This window comes from Eumetopias jubatus, unplaced genomic scaffold (genome assembly GCF_037043125.1).
Source record: "Eumetopias jubatus isolate StellerSeaLion01/CBP00866 unplaced genomic scaffold, mEumJub1_p1.0 scaffold_10, whole genome shotgun sequence".
Taxonomy (NCBI): Eukaryota; Metazoa; Chordata; class Mammalia; order Carnivora; family Otariidae; genus Eumetopias; species Eumetopias jubatus.
This window is the reverse complement of record NW_028274816.1, coordinates 6,468,577-6,486,138: the sequence shown is the minus strand read 5'-3', so window position 1 is coordinate 6,486,138 and position 17,562 is coordinate 6,468,577. Positions and strand designations below refer to the sequence as shown.

The 17,562-nt window shown below is 54.1% G+C and overlaps 1 protein-coding gene across 1 annotated transcript in view; it reads left to right on the top strand.

Annotated features, from left to right (window-relative positions):
* The window catches only part of ZNF423 (zinc finger protein 423), a 160,428-nt gene that overhangs the window by 116,489 nt on the left and 26,377 nt on the right, over positions 1 to 17,562 (top strand). Inside the window, exons 4-5 of the mRNA XM_028094544.2 lie at positions 15,291 to 15,422; positions 16,961 to 17,076. Of these exons, the coding sequence (XP_027950345.1) occupies positions 15,291 to 15,422; positions 16,961 to 17,076 (248 nt within the window). The remainder of the gene's footprint in view (positions 1 to 15,290; positions 15,423 to 16,960; positions 17,077 to 17,562) is intronic.

The window sequence follows — 17,562 nt, the reverse complement described above, 5'->3', positions numbered from 1 at the left end:
TTGGCAGGAGGGCACAGTAGGGACTTACAGGGAGGACTCAGCCTGCAGGGAGGCACGGGGTGTCCTCCGTTGTGAGGCTGGCAGAAGGCCACCCGGACTCCCATTTTCATGCGGAATCCCAGTCCCATCAGCATGTTCACAGCTCTCTACAGGTGCATGGGATTTCTGCCTTTCTCAGCTCTGGACAGGGCGAAGGGAGCCATCCAGATGGAGGCTAGGATAGGGGTAAGCACCGTCCCTGCCTAGGGAGGCCAAGACACGCTCTTGATTTGGAAACTGGAATTCAAGGTAATTCGCTAGAATCTGGTTTCTGGTTTCTAAATTGCCATTCAGGTTGGGCTCTTGTGTGTTCAGGGTATGATGAAAGCATGAAGCGGAGGCGGAGAAAACATCTTGGGATGCCCCCCTTGCCCAGAATCTAAGGTTAACCTTGTGGATGGGATTGGGAGCCATGGCCTTTGCTATAATGGGAGATTCTGTATTGAGAAACTCCTTCAATGTGTAGGACCTCAAAATGAGTTCTAGAGGATTGTGTGTGTGTGTGTGTGTGTGTGTGTATGCATGTGAATGTTTATGTGTGTCCGTCTCCTGGTCATACCCTGTGGGGTCAGTCCTGCCAGACTAAGCCTTACAATGACGACAGGGACCCTGAGTCCTCACGCCAGGCCTTGGCCCTTCTGCCCACCCTCCAGTGAAGTGGGTCCTGGGTCAGCAAGGCTATGATGTGGCATGCCAGGAGGACCGAGGGCTCTCGTATGGGCCCAGTGGGCCTGCTGGGCATCCAGCGCCCACCACCTCCTCCATCCTCAAGGGCCTCCACCCATCTGTCTTCCCTAGAGCTTTGCTGTCCCCACACTGGGTGTCCTTCAGGGCCTGGTTTGGGGGATTTGCGGGGCTCTGGGTGACTGTGTTTTCACACATGGCATGTCCCTTCCCCTGGCTTCCCAGGTTTCCCAGCTCTAGGCAACTTGGGGGCCATAGCCAGTGTCTCATTGGCCTGTCCACCCAGTGCCTCACCCCGTGCCTGACACAGAGTCAGTGACAGTGACGGGGATCATCAGCACGGACGCTCTGAGGCCTGTTCACCCCACAGCGGGCTGATGAGACAGGCGCCGTGACACTCCTCATTTTACGTACTGAGGAACAGCCACTGACCCAGGATCCCACAGCTGGTAGGTGGCAGGAGGGGGATTTGAACCCTGACTCGGAGGCTCTGCTTCTCTCCATGTTCTGTACTTGCCGAATGCAATCAGTACACAAGCAGGGGTCTGTGTCCAGCCCTGAGAATAGCCTTTTGCTCGGGGAGCAGAGTCCCAGGCCTGACTCAGTCCTGTTCTGTCACCATCCAACCTGCTAGGGGAACTGTGGACCCAGAGCCACATGTCTGAGCTCCTGCGTCTGGGACTGCATTGAGCCTGGAAGCCCCCTGCCTGGACTCCCAGGGTGGGGTCCAGAGCTGTGGGGGTGGAGCTGTGAATCGAGGAACCAACCAAACTGTTAGCATTTATTTATCGCCTCATGTTTGCCTGGCCCTATTAGTGACACCACAAGTAAACTCCTTTTATGTTTCCTCAGAGAATTTATTAGGCAGCACTGTTTGGGTTGCAAGTGAGAGAAAGTCAAGTTAGCTTAAGCAAAGAGAATTTTTGAAAGACACCTTTTATGTCACATAACTCTGGACAGCGTTAGGTACGGCTGGAGCCAGAGCCTTGAATGTCTGCGTAGGACCATCTCTCAGAACACCGTGGTTGGAAGGACAGAGGCCAAGCACCGAGAATTGTTCAGATAAAGGTGCAGAGTCAGGAACAAGGCCCTGGAATTCAGGGAGCCAGTGGGGTAGGAGCGCGTGGGTGTGGCTGAAAGCAGGGGTGTTGCTTACGTGTGGCAGAAGGAGGGAGAGCGGGAGCCCTTCTTGAGGAGCAGAGCGAAATGCTGGCCATAGAACCCAGGGCATATTCTCCAGCGAGTGTGTGCTCCAGGGAGTGAGTGGGAGATTAGAGCCAGCACGGAGAGGTGGGGCCAGGAGGGGAGGTAGCAATCGATGAATGGCCAGGAGTTCAGCGTACTTTTTCATGAAGGTATATGAAGCTGCCTCTACCGAGAAGGAAGAAGGCAGGTGCCAGCCAGAGCTGCACGGAAGGGCCTTCCTCTGCCCCAGTGCATGGGCCTCAAGCTGCATGCATTTCGTCCCAGCTGATGGCAGCTCTTTGGCTCACTGAGTCAGCATGGAGAGTGGAAGGCTGCATGGGGGCAACTCCACCCCCTCCCAGCCTCTCCCCAGTCAGCCTGCCCCCTCCTCTGGGCTCAGGCTGCTGGTCCCCTGCTCCTCTGGGGGCACAGGGAGGGGGGCTGTCCGGGGCTGTCTGTGAACTGCCTCCTTGGGCTAGGAGCGGTGGGAGGAGTGGGGGTGGGCCCCAGATTTGGGGGGCCTGGTGGCAGGTGACGGACGGAGCTGGCTGTGGACAGAGGCAGAGGGGACAGCCTCTGGGAGTTGGGCTGTGGGGCCTCAGCTGCCCCGAGTTGGCAGACCCCCCTCATCTGGCCTCAGGGCGCTGTGTCCAAACCATCCCAGGCAACCGTCTGGGAGAGCGTTGGTCTGGGAGCTGAGCATATCAGTAAGTTCATGCTACTGTGAGCTTGGGGCATCTAATAGGCCTCATTTAGTCTCAGTCCCAGGTCTGCTGGAGAAAGGAAAAGAGCAACCCTCTGCCCTCAGGCAGGTGATATTTTCGATTGGTGGTTGGGGAGAGGGAGTAGAGACCAGAGTGGACGAGAGGAAGTCTGACCCCAGAGACCGCCTTGGAAGGCCGTGCGTGTGACTCTAAGTTTTGCTTTGTCTCGTGGACTTTGAGCCGAACGAAGGAAGAACTGCTCCCTCAGAGTCGGCTCAGTGCTGGCACGATGGCTGGGATCAGGTGATGACTTGAGGGATGTACCATTGGTTTGAATGTGTTCGTTTAGTCCATGTTGCATTTGAATTTCCAATTTTAGTTCAATTTTCATTTTACTTGGGTCACGGCAAAGCCCCGGTTCTTTGAGATGTAGCCAGCAGAAGCGGCATAAGAAACCACACAAAAAACTTAGCTAAGCATTACAAATGCAAGCATTTACTTCCTTCACAAGCATCCGTCCGGGCTAAGCCAGTTTAAAGGTGGGAAACCCCTGCATCCTTTAATCTCTCTCCTGGCCTTGACCACCAGCAGGTGTCCTGTTTGCTGACATTCCCATACTTCTCGGGGAACAGAGGACGCGGGCTGCTCGGTGAGAGGTGACTCAGGGGCATAGCAGGTGGGCTTCTAAACTAGATAGTGACCCAGTTGTTATCTATCTACTTCAGAACCTATGGGTCCAAAATTACCCAATTACTTGAGTTATGCCCTTCAGAGAAACTTTGTTACTCTTAATGTTCCTGCATTCCCATTTTCTTATCTGCCCTGGGCAGAGTGGCCACCTAATTACTAGGGTAGAGGTTTAAGTTGAAGGTCAGAGAGGCTCAAATCTGGGCAGTTTTCCACGAAGGGGAATCCCAACAAATGCTAACAAGTAAAAGGGATGAGGAGTTCTTTAAAACATTTTGAAACACAGGTACTACAATTCAGTAAATATCTTTTAAGCACCTGCTGTGTACCACCCACCATTGTAGGTTTGGGATTACAGTGTTGAACAGGACCGGGAGAGCCCCTGCCTTCACGTTGCCTGCATTCTAGCACAGCGCCCTCCACTAGAACTTTCTGCCGCGATGGAAACCTTTTGCGCTGTCCAAATCAGGAGCCGCTAGCCACGTGGCTGTTGAGCACTTGAAATGAGGGACTGAATTTCTACTTTTATTTAACTTTAATTAGCTGAGATTTAAATAGCCACACGTGGCTAGTAAGGACCGTATGGGACCATGCGGATCTAGCAGAGGCATATGTTTTAAAATGTTGCAATAGAAACCAGCCTCGTCTTGTTACTCACCATTGCCCAGAATGGTGCTGAGGGGTGGGGATGCCCAGTGTCCAATTAGTGCGGCCAGAGGGGAGGAAGTGGTGGATTGCTGTCTCCCGTCTGAGCTTCAGCTATTAGGAACTGCAGGGACGGCTCTGTGTCTCCCTGGTTGGAAAACTTTTGCGAAGACGGGGCTCCCTGCATTCTGTACGGGCACGCTGTGTTTGTGCATGTGGAGAGCTCCGGGTTTTTGAGGCTTTGCTGTGCTCCTTTTAAAAAAACATGGTCTCGCTAGGGGAAAATGATGTCAGCAGCAGAGAAAACCCTTGTAGTGGAAGCGGGGCTAATTCCCGTGTCCCCGGCAGGGTTGGTGACAATAAGGGTTTTGCGGCCTGCCTGTCACGTTAATTGTATGTTATTAGAGGGGGCATTAATCAGATGATTATTAACATGATGGATTTTTAAGCAGTTGCCTTGTTGTGGAAAACTTGAACCTGAAGATCACTGACCTACATTAGTAGGTGTTTGGTGTGTTAAGCAAGAATTAGCTACTTGTTTGCACCTAGTGGGCCCCTAGGGGATGCATCAGGGTCTTCATTTCCTGAGGGCCTTTGTCTTTGTCAGGTGGAAGGGGGTGTGTGTGTGAGGAGGGCAGGGGAATGTCTTCATCAGCAGGATGTGTCGAGCTCCTAAGGGTCAAGTTCTAGAAGTTTGGATCCTGTAGAACCCTCTCTCCTTCGCGTCCCCCGTGAAGGTCCACTGATCCGTCCATGGTGGAGTTGGTCAGTCACTCATGTATTCGCTCTTTTTCCATTAAGCAGCTCAGATAGGCACCTCTCATCTCTTAGTGACCTGTCCAGGGCCTGGTTGGTGACTTTGTTTTCACCAAAGACAGCTAATCACCACGTCCTAAAGCTTACAAACAGCTCAGACTGCTGAGACCCATGTCTTTGTCAGCCACCACACCCAGCTTGCAAGCAGAGCCCTCTGCAAAGGCGGTGCATTTCCCCAACAGCCGTGCAGTTGGAAGGAGCCTCCTTCCATCATGGATCTCTGCCCCGGGCCAGCATCTCTTTGAGATTCTCGGAGCACTGGTGCCCTTGGGGAGCCCCCTGCATGGGCCAAGCTAGGAGGAAGGGCAGGCCGAGGCCTGGGAGGTGCAGCATGAACCTGAGACACGCCCTCGTCCCCAGCCCTGGTTTGGACCTCCATGGAAATCCCACTGAGTTTTAAGACAGAGGAACAAAGAGAAGAGCCATGAAGAAAGAAGGAACGTTGGCTGCAGGAGCGTCAGAGGGGCGGCGGAACCGGCTCCTGTGGCCGGAAGTAGGAAGCTGCAGTGAGCCACAGTCGAACAAAGGGTTTGAAATCCAGAGACAGCTTTTGCCATCACAAATATGGGGAGCGGTGTGGAGCTGGAGGAGGAGAGAGACAAGAAAGGCTGACACAGAGGCATTGGCCAGATGGACATAACATAGATTGAGTACCCACAATGTGCCAGGTGCCATGTCAGAGCTCCTTAAACATTTCCTGGGGCGGGGGGCTGTCCCTGCTGGTGACCCCCCACAAAGCCCGCTGTGTTCCAGGCCCTGGGTGTGGAGTTTCAGGGCAGAGTCATGTCCGAAATCATGACCGCTTGGTAATAGTACTGTGGTCAGTATTCTTTATCGTGTTCTCACTCCCTCTTTATCACAGTCCTGTGAGGGATTTCTTCCCATTTCACAGGTGAGAAGACTGAGCTACACAGGACCGTGCTCAGCGCAGTCACCCTATGAGTCTGAGGCGGAGCCAGGAATAGCCTCCACACCGCCTGGTTTTCAGCCACATTTCCCTCTCCACTCCCCAAAGAAGCTCATGCTGATGGAACAGGGGTGAATGGGGGGCAGTCAGTTGAGCTGTCCTGTTTGCAGTGATGGGAAATCTCCAGGGGAGTTTCCCCGGAATCATCCTCAAGCTTAACTGACCCCTCACTAACATTCATGTGACATGGCTCTTGGGAGCAGTCGGTGAATGGAACCATCTGGAGCCTTCTGACTTGAGTTTCGGAGGAAAAGAGAGTGCTCGGGTACTTGTAACTCAGGATAGCAGTGTCCTGGAGACGCGCCTTGGCCAGATGGCTGTCTTGCCATGGGAACCCCAGGGTGAGTGTGGGGGTGGCTGAGCCAGCCAGGCCTTCCTGGGGTGTGGGACCAGGAGGGAGGGCCTGCAGTTGTCCCTCCTCTCAGCCTGCCTCCCCCAAACTCCATGTGGACACCTCCCCCAGGTGCAGAGATGCACATCTGCCTGGCATCTCAGTCTAGCCCCTCGGCTAGGGACACGTCTCTGGCAGAGGAGACTCTCATCCGACCCTGGAATAAAGCCAAGCAGCCTAGCGATGAAGCCAGGCTGGACTGACACGCCTGAACAGCAGATGAGAGGAGAAATCTGAGTCTGACTCCTCTGGTGGATTTCTACCGGATGCTGGCCTGCAAGAGGGCCAGTGCTTCCGGCAGGAATGACGTGGGGGTGGGGGGTGGGGGAGGAGAACCCTTTTCACCGGTGAGCACCTGCTCGCACGTGGCCAGAGCTGCATTCTGCTGAGGTGGGGGTTGCGGTCTCCCCTTCTCTCCTGCGGGCCGGTAGCCTCTGTTTGGACAGGCGACACTGGTTTATTGTGGCATCCTCATCATTGGCGAATGGGGATGTTGGTGGATACCTGGGTAAATAAGTATAAATAGTTTTCTTTCTGATATGTGACCGGATTATTTTCCAGTTGATTTCAAGCCTTGGCCCCAAGTGGCCCACAGATCAAAAAAAGATAAGGGTCAGTTACAAGGTTGAGCTCATTCTCCGTTGCCATGGCAACTGACCTCAGGCAACCCTCAGAGGACTACACCCAGCTCCCCAGGTGATATTTTTACTGTCCACGCCATCAATCCCAAGCCTTTCAAAACTCAGACTGCCTAATTGTCAGGGCTCTGTTTTGAAGAGGCTCCGGGTCCCCAGTGGGCCCTGGTTCAGGCTGCCAGAGCTCATTTATAAGCCTTTCTGAAACACGGGGGACAAGGAGATGGGTCCCTCCTGGCCAGAGAGGCCTGGGAAGGTGCCCCTGAGGGGAGGAGGAAGGGCACAGCCCATCTTCCAGGATTAATTAGGAAAATGGGAGCCTGGAATGGGGGCAGCAGTGGCGGGGCGTGCCTGCAAGCAACGGCTAAGTGTTCTTGAGTGAGGGGAGGCGCTGAGCAGCCCTGAGCACCCCAGCATTTGGGGTCTGGGGCAGCAGGGATGCCAGGGTGCTTGACACACAGTCACTGCCCCCAGAGTCTCCAACAGCCCCTCCAAAGACACCCCAGGTCATTCTCATTTCAGTTGTGATAATAGGAGAGTGTTTCCCACTGTTGATCTATCTCAGTCTTCTGTAAAATGTAGACAAGTGAGTGTAGAAAACTTTCCTCTTTTTTAGAGATGGAAGCATACGATCTTGGGAAAGATTATAGCTATGAACACACAGCTTTGTGACAACAGGCTTCCAATAAGATTGGCATCCCCAGAAGCCTTTTTATAGGGCTCAGTGCTCCTCAAACTTGAATGCATGCCCAAATCACAGGAGCACTTTAAAAATGCAGATTCTCATTCTGCAGGTCTGGGGTTGGGCCTGAGATTCTGCATGTCTCAGCAGCTCCGGGAGGTGCCGGGGCTGCCGGTCCGGGGCCCACACCTTGCCTAGCAGGGATATAGATATTCAGGGCAGCCAGGGCCTAAGGTATTGGGGGTCCCAAGATCAGCCCTTGCCCCCACTTCCGTGTTTCCCCAGGTCCTGCCTGGCCTCTGGGGAAGGGCTCACCCTCAGACCCTGTTTCTTCCTTTGCCCCTTGTCAGCTCCCAGGTCAGATATCACACACCGCCCCCGCTTTCCCTTACAGCCTGCCTTGGTTCATTTCCTTGTGGTATTTAATAACAAATCAACAGATAAACAGCCTGATCTGGCTGCCCAGATATTAGTATCTGCCCTCTTCTCTTCCACCCAAAGGTCTTTGTTCCTTACAGAGAACAAAGGACTGTGTCCCCTATTGGCCTGTGTTTCTATTTCCTGTTTGGTGCCTGTTTGTGACTGGTTATTTATTAGGGCAGCATCAGAGGGGTGCTCTTCTGGGGTCCCCCTCTTGCCTGCTCATTTACCTGGATGAATGCTTGGCTCCTTGTTCTTCCCCCTCCTTATCTCTGTGTGCCCGAGCCCGGGCCCCTGGATCTCAGGGGTCTTTGCTTGACCTCAGCCTTGGGGTGGGCTGTGGAATTGAGGCTGGAGAATTTATTACCCAGGCCGGGAACAGAGGCTTTCAGCTTGATGAGGCAGCCTGTGTGTCCCCTGCCTTCCTTCCACTCCCAGAAATTTCAGGGACAGTGCTAGGGCCCTGGGCTGGTCCACGCTGTCACCGCGGGCGCTGCCTCCCCGCTGACCTGGGCAAAGTTCCTGGCCCTCTGGCCAGCTGGAGCTGGTACTGGCAAGGGGGCCTCCAGGCTCAAACGTGGAACCCGGGAGGGTACATCTCCATCCTCCTTCTCACCCCCAAATTCTGGATGATCAAGGAGCAGAGGGTGGCTTGCTGGGTCCCAGGTGTCAAGTCCTGGGCCTATTTTGGTATTTTTCTGTTTGGGGGGGACCGCGTGCCCCCAATCCCCAGCTCACCCACTTTGGTGACACAGGTGCTGCCCCTCTAAGCCTTCTTTTCCTTTTTGGTCCACTGAGGGGGACCCTCCAGGTCTGCACTCCCAGAGCAGGCCATTTTGTGAGGATCGGACTAGCGAGTTTCTGAAAGCAAGCACAGATTTTGTAAGCCTCCAGGCCTTCCAGTCTGGGGGAGACCAGTGGTGTGTGGTAACCAGCATTTACCAGGAACCTTACCCCGTGTTCCAAGCATTGTATTAAGTGCTTCGCACGAGTCGCTCATTTCTTATTTATTGATCACCTACTGTGTGCCAGGCCCTATTCTAGGCACTGGTGACATAGCATGAGCAAACGACCTGTCATGGAGCTTACATTGCTCTGTGCGTGTGCGTGTGCGTGTGCTTGCGTGCGTGAGTGTGTGTAAGATGTGCGAGACAGGAAGTCAGTTAAAAAAAAACCAATCAACGCTGTAATATGCCAGGTGGTGATAAGCACTATAAAGGAAATTAAAGGTGGGTGAGGTGCTAGAAAGGATGGGGGTGTGCGCTGCTTTAGCGCGGGGCATCCAGAAAGGCCTCTCGGAGGAGGTAGCAGTTAGGCAGACTCCTGAATGACGTGAGGGAAGGAGGACAAGGGGAGGAGAGAGTTTCATTGAGGGCAGACATCCTGTGGCAGAAGCAGGCTGCTTTGCAGCCTTACAAAAGCCCTGTGATGATGCTTCCCATTTTGTAGCAGAAGCCCCGAGGCTCAGAGAGGTTAAATAACTTACCCAAGTACACCCAGCGAATGACTGGAACTGGGACTCAAACTCAAGTGTTTCTAGTTCTCACTTTTGTGTCCTTAATTGCTGCTTCCCGAATGGAAGGTGGCTAATTATGCCCCCTGTCAACACAGGTGGCAGTCACTGGTCCTCTCCTCTTGGAGGGGTCTGTGCCGTAATGATACCACTCCTGGGTCAGCTTCCCCGAGTGGGGTCCCTGCTTAGAGAAGGGCCGGGCTGGGCCCAGCGATATGGCGGGAGCAGGTCACGCTCAGTGCATTAGAGCCCGAGAACAATGCCCTGTCCACTCCCCACTGCAGCCCGCCGCCCCTCCCTCCCAGGCAGCAAATTATGGCCTCCGAATGTGTGCCCAGGCCTGCCTTTGACATCAGTGGGGCCCACCTGAGCTTCACCTTCAGGATTCTGATAATCAGCTCTCTCTCCTCCTGGCTTCCCCCAAGACCTGTATGGAAATAAGTATGTGTCTGCCAGGATCAAATGCTTTTGGAGACAAAAGTCGGTACCGAGGACATTACAGGAAGCTATCATCTCGGCACGGTGCTCTTCCACAAAGCCCTCCGCTCCTCTTTTGGGCTGACACAGTTTCAGCCTGAAAGGTTCCAGCAGGCTGACTTGGTTTTAAGCAAAAGCACATCCTATTATTTTTTTGAGAAATGAAGTGTAAAATTAACACGTATTATTCCTGAGCAGAAGAAAAAAAAAAAAAGAGGGTTGGGGGGGGACTCTGGGATTTTCGCGCTTGCTGGGTTGTTTCTTTGGCAGTTCGGGTTTTTATTTATTTTTATTTTTTAAAAAATCATAATAAATCAGTGGATTCCCCGTGCCAGCCCCGACTTACGGGGACCGGGAGGAAAGATCTGGCACAGCGAGCAGGCAAAAATCTGCATTTCACTTTACAAATGAGCGGGGCTGCCTAATTCACTTGAGTTGTGTGGGTCTCTCTTATGGATGTCTGTCATGTGCTATAAAGAAAAAAAAAAGAATGGGAAGGAGAGGAAGTGATTTTGCGTCTTAACTCACAAAATCCTCCATCCGCCCCCCGCGCCGGGGCAGAGGGGCCTGTGGGCTCCCAGACAGCTTTGTCATTCTGCTCCAAGGTGTCTGCTGAGGCTGTGTGATCTTGTATAATTCGGGAAAGTTATTCTCGGAGGGTGTTGCTCTCTGCGGAGGCCGCAGCTTGGGACAGACGAGAGCTTGTCCGCGTCGGCGGGGTAAGCGGCCACGGCAGCGGCGGATTCTGTCAGTATCCGTGGGCTGGCTGGTATCGGGTCACCGGCACGCACAGGAGTGTTTGCACGCTAACTAGGGCAGCTCCTCACCCCCCCCCCCACCATTTTCCTGGATGGCTGTATAGGCAGAGGTACACATGATGGACACCCCGGGGAGCACCTCCAACCCCCTCCGGTGGGGAGAGGGTCTTGTCCTTCAGAAAGCAGCTTTGCAGACCAGAAGGCCTGGCCCGAGTGGGAGAGATTCTCGGGTCTGTGGGAGCCCCTCCGCCTTTCTTGTTTTTCACTCCATTTTCACTTTGTGCTTGTTTTATTTTCCCTCCCCCCATCTCTCCAGGTTTGACTCCGTTTAACATGTGGTGGGGGGGCGAGCGAGGAAAGGGTGCAGGGGCACGCAGTTGTCTATCGGGCTCTTGATCTGATTAGACCACAACCTCGCATCGACCCCGGTTTGGGGGTGTGATGTGCTTAAATGGCAGCTCTTTGGGGCCCGGGAACCGGCTGGCAGCCCCAGGGCTGCCTGACTGTGCACATATTTATGAACGTGGGTGCAGGGTGTAGCGGCGTCTATGAATCAGGAGGGACCGGCTGATGAATTGCGCGGCACTCGGAGAACGGAAAGTGACTGTCAGACATGATTTCTCTGATTTATAAGTTGCGGGAGCCTTCTTTGTCCTCCCAGTGTTTGTGCATCAGACGGCACGTCTCCATTCACAGCCAAGTGGATAAAGGCCCCGCTCAGCAGAGAGCAGTAAATCCTCCTTTGCCATCCCCACCTGGGGAGCTGGCTCTGGCTGGGCAGGGGGAGAGGGCCCAGCAGGGGGCATCCCTCCTCCGTGAGTATTTCCCGAGCCCCTTTTGTGGGTCCAGGAGGGGCCTGATGCTGTGGAGGCTGGAGGAGGAGAAGCCATTATCTGTGCCCATCACGTAGTTGCCAGGATCAGAATAGATGAACCCGGGGTCACGGTGCCCAGCCAGGTGCAGCTGTGCACGTTGGCATAGTCAGGGGAGGCTGCTTGGAGGTGGTGTGCAGGTGGGATCCATGTGGATGGCGGGAGGGCTTTGTATCCTGTTCAGAGCACCACCCCCAGTTGGCTGTTACCTTAGCAAGTGGTCTAATTCTCTTTCCTAGAAATGGGGTTTTACCAGCAAGCAGGGTTAATTCTGATTTTTAATTTATGTTATCAGCTTAAACGTAAGTTATATTATAAACGATAATAGAAACCTCTGTACAATCATCAATTCACATACCGTCTGCCTTATTGATGCCCAAGAGGTGTCCACATTCTACCAGGGAGGCCCTATATAAGGATGGTCCCTCTCTGCCTTCCGTTCATCCATTCCTTATTTTGTGCCAGGCACTGAGAAGCATTGTTTGTGGGGGGGGCAGGGGGTGTTGGGGGTCTTCTGAGGCAGCCCCCACACAGGAGGCCATCTCTAATTATGATGAGAGTCCCCCCAAGGGAAGCGGAGGACGTGAGTAGGGCCTATGCGGCGAGCGTGCTGAGCCTGCCCCGTGTCCCCAAACTTGTCAATGAATTCCTTTTCTGTCAGTAGAAATGGAAGATCTGCCTGAATCTCTGTCGGGTGCATGTGGCCTAGTTGCTGGGGCTCCAGGGGCACGACAAACACCCGGTAGATTCCAGCCAGTGGGCTATGTGGGGCAGGCCCACCTGCACGCGCATGTGTGTGCGCGCACCTCTGCGGGGGGTGCCCGGGGGGCTGGGGGATGCATGCTGTCCCTGCCAGCCCCTGCCAGGGCCTGGGGACCCAGGGACTCGCCAGGAGCCCCAGCCCATCTGTGTTCATGTCTTACCACTGGCAGAGCCCCTCTGCTACCTAATTCTTGCCTTTGAGGGCAAATCAGAGCACCTGGCACCTTTGGTGAGGCTGGTTCCCTGGGGGAGCCCGAGAGGGAGCCTGTGTCCTTGGCTGTCCCAGATAATACTCTCACGGATACTGGCATGCCTGACAACAAACACTTATTGAGCACTTGCTGTGTGCCAGGGGCTGTCAAATTCCTCTTTCATGTATTAACTCATTTACCTTTTTGGGGGGGAAAGATTATTTATTTGAGAGAGAAAGAGCAGGGAGGGGCAGAGGAAGAGGGAGAGAGGAATTTTGCAGACTTCTCCCCTGAGCTCAGAGCCCGCTGCAGAGCTTGAACCCATCACCCTGAGATCAGAACCTGAGCCGAAACCAAGAGTCAGATGCCCAACCGACTGCGCCACCCAGGGGCACCCTGTATTATTAACTTTTAATTGTCACATCAACTATAAGAGGAAGGCTATTGGGGGAGGGGTGACTTTTTTTGAAGACCTTTACTTATTTTTTAGTTTTTTTAAAGATTTAATTAATTTATTTGAGAGAAAGAATGTGCGCATGCGCCAGGGGACGGGCAGGCAGGGGGAGAGGAGCAAGCAGACTCCCCACTGAGTGTGGAGCCTGATGCCAGGCTCGATCTCAGGACTCCGAGATCATGACTCGAGCAGAAATCAAGAGTTGGACGCTCAACAGACTGAGCCACCCAGGCGCCCCAACTTTTATTAATTTTAGAGCAGTTTGAGGTTTATGATAAAACTGAGAGGAAGATACAGATTTCCCTTGTATTCCCTGCCCCGCACATGCATAGCCTCCCTCATTATCCGGGCCACTCACCAGAATGACCAGGTACATGTTTTTTGCAAAGATGAACCTACAGTGACACCTCGTAATCACCTAAAGTCCATAGTTTGCCTTGGGTTTCACCCTTGGTGTTGTACCTTCTGTGGGTTTGGACAAATGTGTAATGACATACATCCATCATTATAATATCATATAGAGTATTTCCACTGCCTCAAAATCTCTGTACTCTGTTCGTCTCTGCCCCCACTTTAGACAACCAACTGATCTTTTTATTGTCCTCATAGTTTTGCCTTTTCCGGAAGAGTTGGAATCATACAGCATGTAGCCTTCTCGGATTGGCTTCTTTCACTTAGTAATATGCATCGAAGGTTCCTCCATGTCTTTGATAGCTCAGTTCATTTTAGCGCTGAATAATAATCCATCATCTGGATGGACCACAGTTTGTGTATCCATTCACGGACTGAAGGGCATCTTGGTTGCTTCTGAGGTTTGGAAATTGTGAATAAAGTTGCTGTAAACATCCGTGGGCAGCTTTTTGTGTTGATATAAGTTTTCAGCTCCTTTGGGTAAATACCCACGGAGCAAGATTGCTGGATCATATAGTAAGAGTATGTTTCGTTTTGTGACAAACCGCCAAACCGTCTACCAGGGTCGCTGTGCCATTTTGCATTCCCAGCAGCAGTGGGTGAGAATTCCTGATGCTCCACATCTTTGTCAGGGCTTGCTATCATCAGTGTTCTGGATTTTGGCCATGCTCATGGGTGTGTAGCAGTAAGGAAGGCAGTTATCGTGTATTTGAGAAAAGAGGAAACTGAGGCACACAGAGCTTATGTACCTTGCCCAAGATCATGCAATGAGTGGCAGCACCGGGTTCTAATCCTGGGTGAGGCGACACTCAAGCCAGGGTGACTCCCCGCCACACTCCCTGCTGAGCCATGGGCCACACTGGGGGCAGATGCTGGCCTCTTCCATCCTCACACAGCCTCGTGGGACAGGGGCTCAGGGGGCGCTCGTTTCCTCTGAGTGGACTGGAGCCCGGGCCACACACTGTGGAGCAGCTGTGGGGATCCGAGCCCTGCCCTGCTGACTCTGGCCTGGGGCGCCAGACCTTGGCCCTGCTCCCCTGGGTGCTGGTGAGAAGCTGGTGCCCGGGGCACACTCTCTTCCCTGGGCACCTCTGAGTGAAGTTTTGAGGTCAGAGCGGCTCCCAGGTGGGTAGATGGAAGGACAGAGTGTCTGCCCTTTGTCTGGAGGGTGTCTGCCCTTTGTCCATCAGCCACTGTCCATAGGCCATCTCTTCCAAAATTTTTAAAAAAGATCATTTTGTTATTGTTTTGGTGACATGTACTAGTAGTGGCTCAAGCCTCCGAGTAAAAGCCAGAGTCCCCCAGTGGCCAGCAAGGCCCGGGGTGATGGGCATCCCTGTGTCCCCTCTGACTTCACCCCCCCCATCCCGGCCCCCAGGCTTCAGGCATGCTGCGCTCCTGCTCCCGGCAAGCTAGGGCATTCCAGGTGCACCTCAGGGCCTTTGCCCTTGACTGCCACCTAGGGAGCCCTGTGTTCTCACGTTACCTCCTGACGCTGTGTTATGTGTTGGTCATCTTTATTATGTGTCTCCCCCACCATTAGAATGGGGACAAGTGAGTTATCTGTTTAGGTCCCCACCAGCTCAAAGTGCCTGGCACACAGTATGTGCTCAGTAAATATTCTACTGGATTTTTAAAAATTCTGGTTGGACTCCTTTCTCTGTGCAGACCCCATCCTTGGCTCCTCTCCACTGTGACATGGTCTCAGATTCAAGCTATTGATCATGGCCTGCGCACATTCTTGCTTGACCAGCAAGAGAAATCACAGCAAATGATGCCTTCAAGAGCCAGATATTTGGGGCTGGCCGGCGGGGTCTGTCAGTCTCTGGGGGCGGGGTCATTTGGAGCTGGGGTGGGTCTTGGCATCTCTGGCCCCCACACCAGCCCTGGTTCTGGGTACCAGGGAGAGGCTGGCCTGGGCTATACTGGGGGCCCTTGGGCTCCTGCCCAGAGGACACGGTTTGCAGGGTCACTGATGGCCACTGTTTTCCTTGCAGAGGAAGGCATCAACCACGAGTGTAAGCTGTGTAACCAGATGTTCGACTCCCCAGCCAAGCTCCTCTGTCACCTCATTGAGCACAGCTTTGAGGGCATGGGCGGCACCTTCAAATGCCCCGTGTGCTTCACAGGTAAGTATACATGGGAGTGAGGGCGGGGGGGATGCAGGGCCCAGCCCTTTAATTGCATATGCTCCCGCCCTGACATGGACCTGGACTCCCCAAGGGACCCACAGCCCATCACCCTGCATGCCCCATGCAGAGCTGGCCCACGGCCCCCCCCACCTCTGTCCCCTCCTCTTAGGCAGGTTGAGGGCCCTCTTTCCTAGCCCACCTCTTACCCACCTGCATAACTGCTTTTTCCAGCCCAGCCTCACCCCTCTGTTGCCTTCCGTGGGCCCTGGGAGCTCTGTCCAGCAACAGTGGGGCTCTCTCTTTACACACCTCCTGGCTTCCTCGGACCCTGTCCATCCATGCTCCAGGATGGAGGGGTCAAGGGCAGCTCTGTTGGCCAAGTCCCCAGCCCTTGGCCCCCAGCCCCCAGCCTGGCTGCCCGCCTGGGCGAGCGGCTGTCCCGGCCTGAGGCAAGTCTCAGGGGCTCTGCCATCGCCCCTCCTGCTGCCCAGATGGCAGTCGGTGTGCGTGGGGGAGCCCTGGCCTTCCCCTGCCTCCCCCGACATCTGTTGTCTGCCTCGGCAGGAAGCCCACCCCGGGGAGGGCGCCTGGCGGGAGGGGATATCTGAAGTGCTCACCTCCCAGACACAGAGCTGCCTCCGGGCCAACTCCTGTGTGTGCCCAGGGCCGGGGCAGCCTCATGAACTATTGCCACCCAGAAGCCAGGGCTGCGACCCGCTCCATGATGGGCCTGAGGAAGGGGCTGTGCTGCAGGGAAAGTCTCCAGCGTGCATGAGAGTCTTGGAACACCCTGGGGCCCCTTCCCCCTCAATCTCGGGAGCCCCCACCCATCTGCTACCATCATACCCTGTGGGCCAGGCAGAAGCTAGTACTGAGGGGCCTGCCGACTCAGGACACCGGGGCCCCTGCGTGGGGATCTGAGGATGCTGATAATAACCTCAACAAGAATAGTAGTTCGTGTTTATTGAGCACCTTTTTGTATTAGACAGTGTGTTAAATTTATTTAATTCAACTCTCAGCTCTGCCACCTGCTAGCAGTGGCATTTAACGTTCCCAGTGCCTCAGTTTCCTCTTCTGTAAAATGAGGGTAACAATAGTGCCTGCCTTACAGGTCTGTGCTAGAGTTAGGAGCCCACATGCAGAAGGTATCTGGCAAATGATGGTGATGATGATGGTGATGACATTCCCTGGACTAATCATGTGCCAGGCCATCTTTTAAGCATTTTGCAAGTATTAACCCATTTGATCCTCCCAGACACCCAGTAAGCTACATACTTTAATGATCCTCATCTTTTTCAGAGGAGGAAATGAAGCCCAGAGAGGTTAAGTGACTTATCCAATGTTGCACAGCCCCTAAGTGGCAGAGCTCAGCTCCACTGGCTCGAGCCCTCTCTAGTAGCTGCCGGTGATCTCCTAGTAGCCCCGTATTTGGCTGACTGTGTCCGTGGTTGGGTGATCCCTACTTGTGAATGGTGTGGCAGTGGCCGGGCTGGTGTCCCCAGAGTCTGACCCCTGACGGCCATGTCCGTGTCCAGTCTTTGTCCAGGCCAACAAGTTGCAGCAGCACATCTTTGCCGTGCATGGGCAGGAGGACAAGATCTACGATTGCTCGCAGTGCCCCCAGAAGTTCTTCTTCCAGACCGAGCTGCAGGTGAGTGCCCTCGTCCGCTGCACGCCCCTCCTGGGGCTCTTCAGGGCCACCAGGGGCACCGAGGGGCTTGGGGTGAAGCCAGGATGGTGGGGTCTTGTACTTAGCCTTACCCCCACTCAAAAAGCAACAGGTGCTTGGTGTGGCCCCAGTAGCTGCCCTCATGGAGGCTGGTGTGGGGTGGCCTCCTGGGCCCTGTTGCCCAGCACTCTCAGATGAGCCGAACTGGAGCAGCCTGGTGAGGAGTCAGAAGGCTCTCGGTGGTGGTGTTTCTGTGCCAGCCTCTTCCCCTCTTGGGGAGCCTATTTCTCCACCGATCTTATGTGATGATGTTCAACGGAGCTTTGGATCTGTGGCTGGTAGTCTCTGCAGCTTGCATGGCTGAATCCTGGGGCTGTGTGCAGCCAGGACCTGGATCTGGGGTCTTGGAGCCTCTAGCCTGGGAAAGCCAGAAAAGTGAGAGCAGTCGGGTTGGGCCCCAACTCAGAG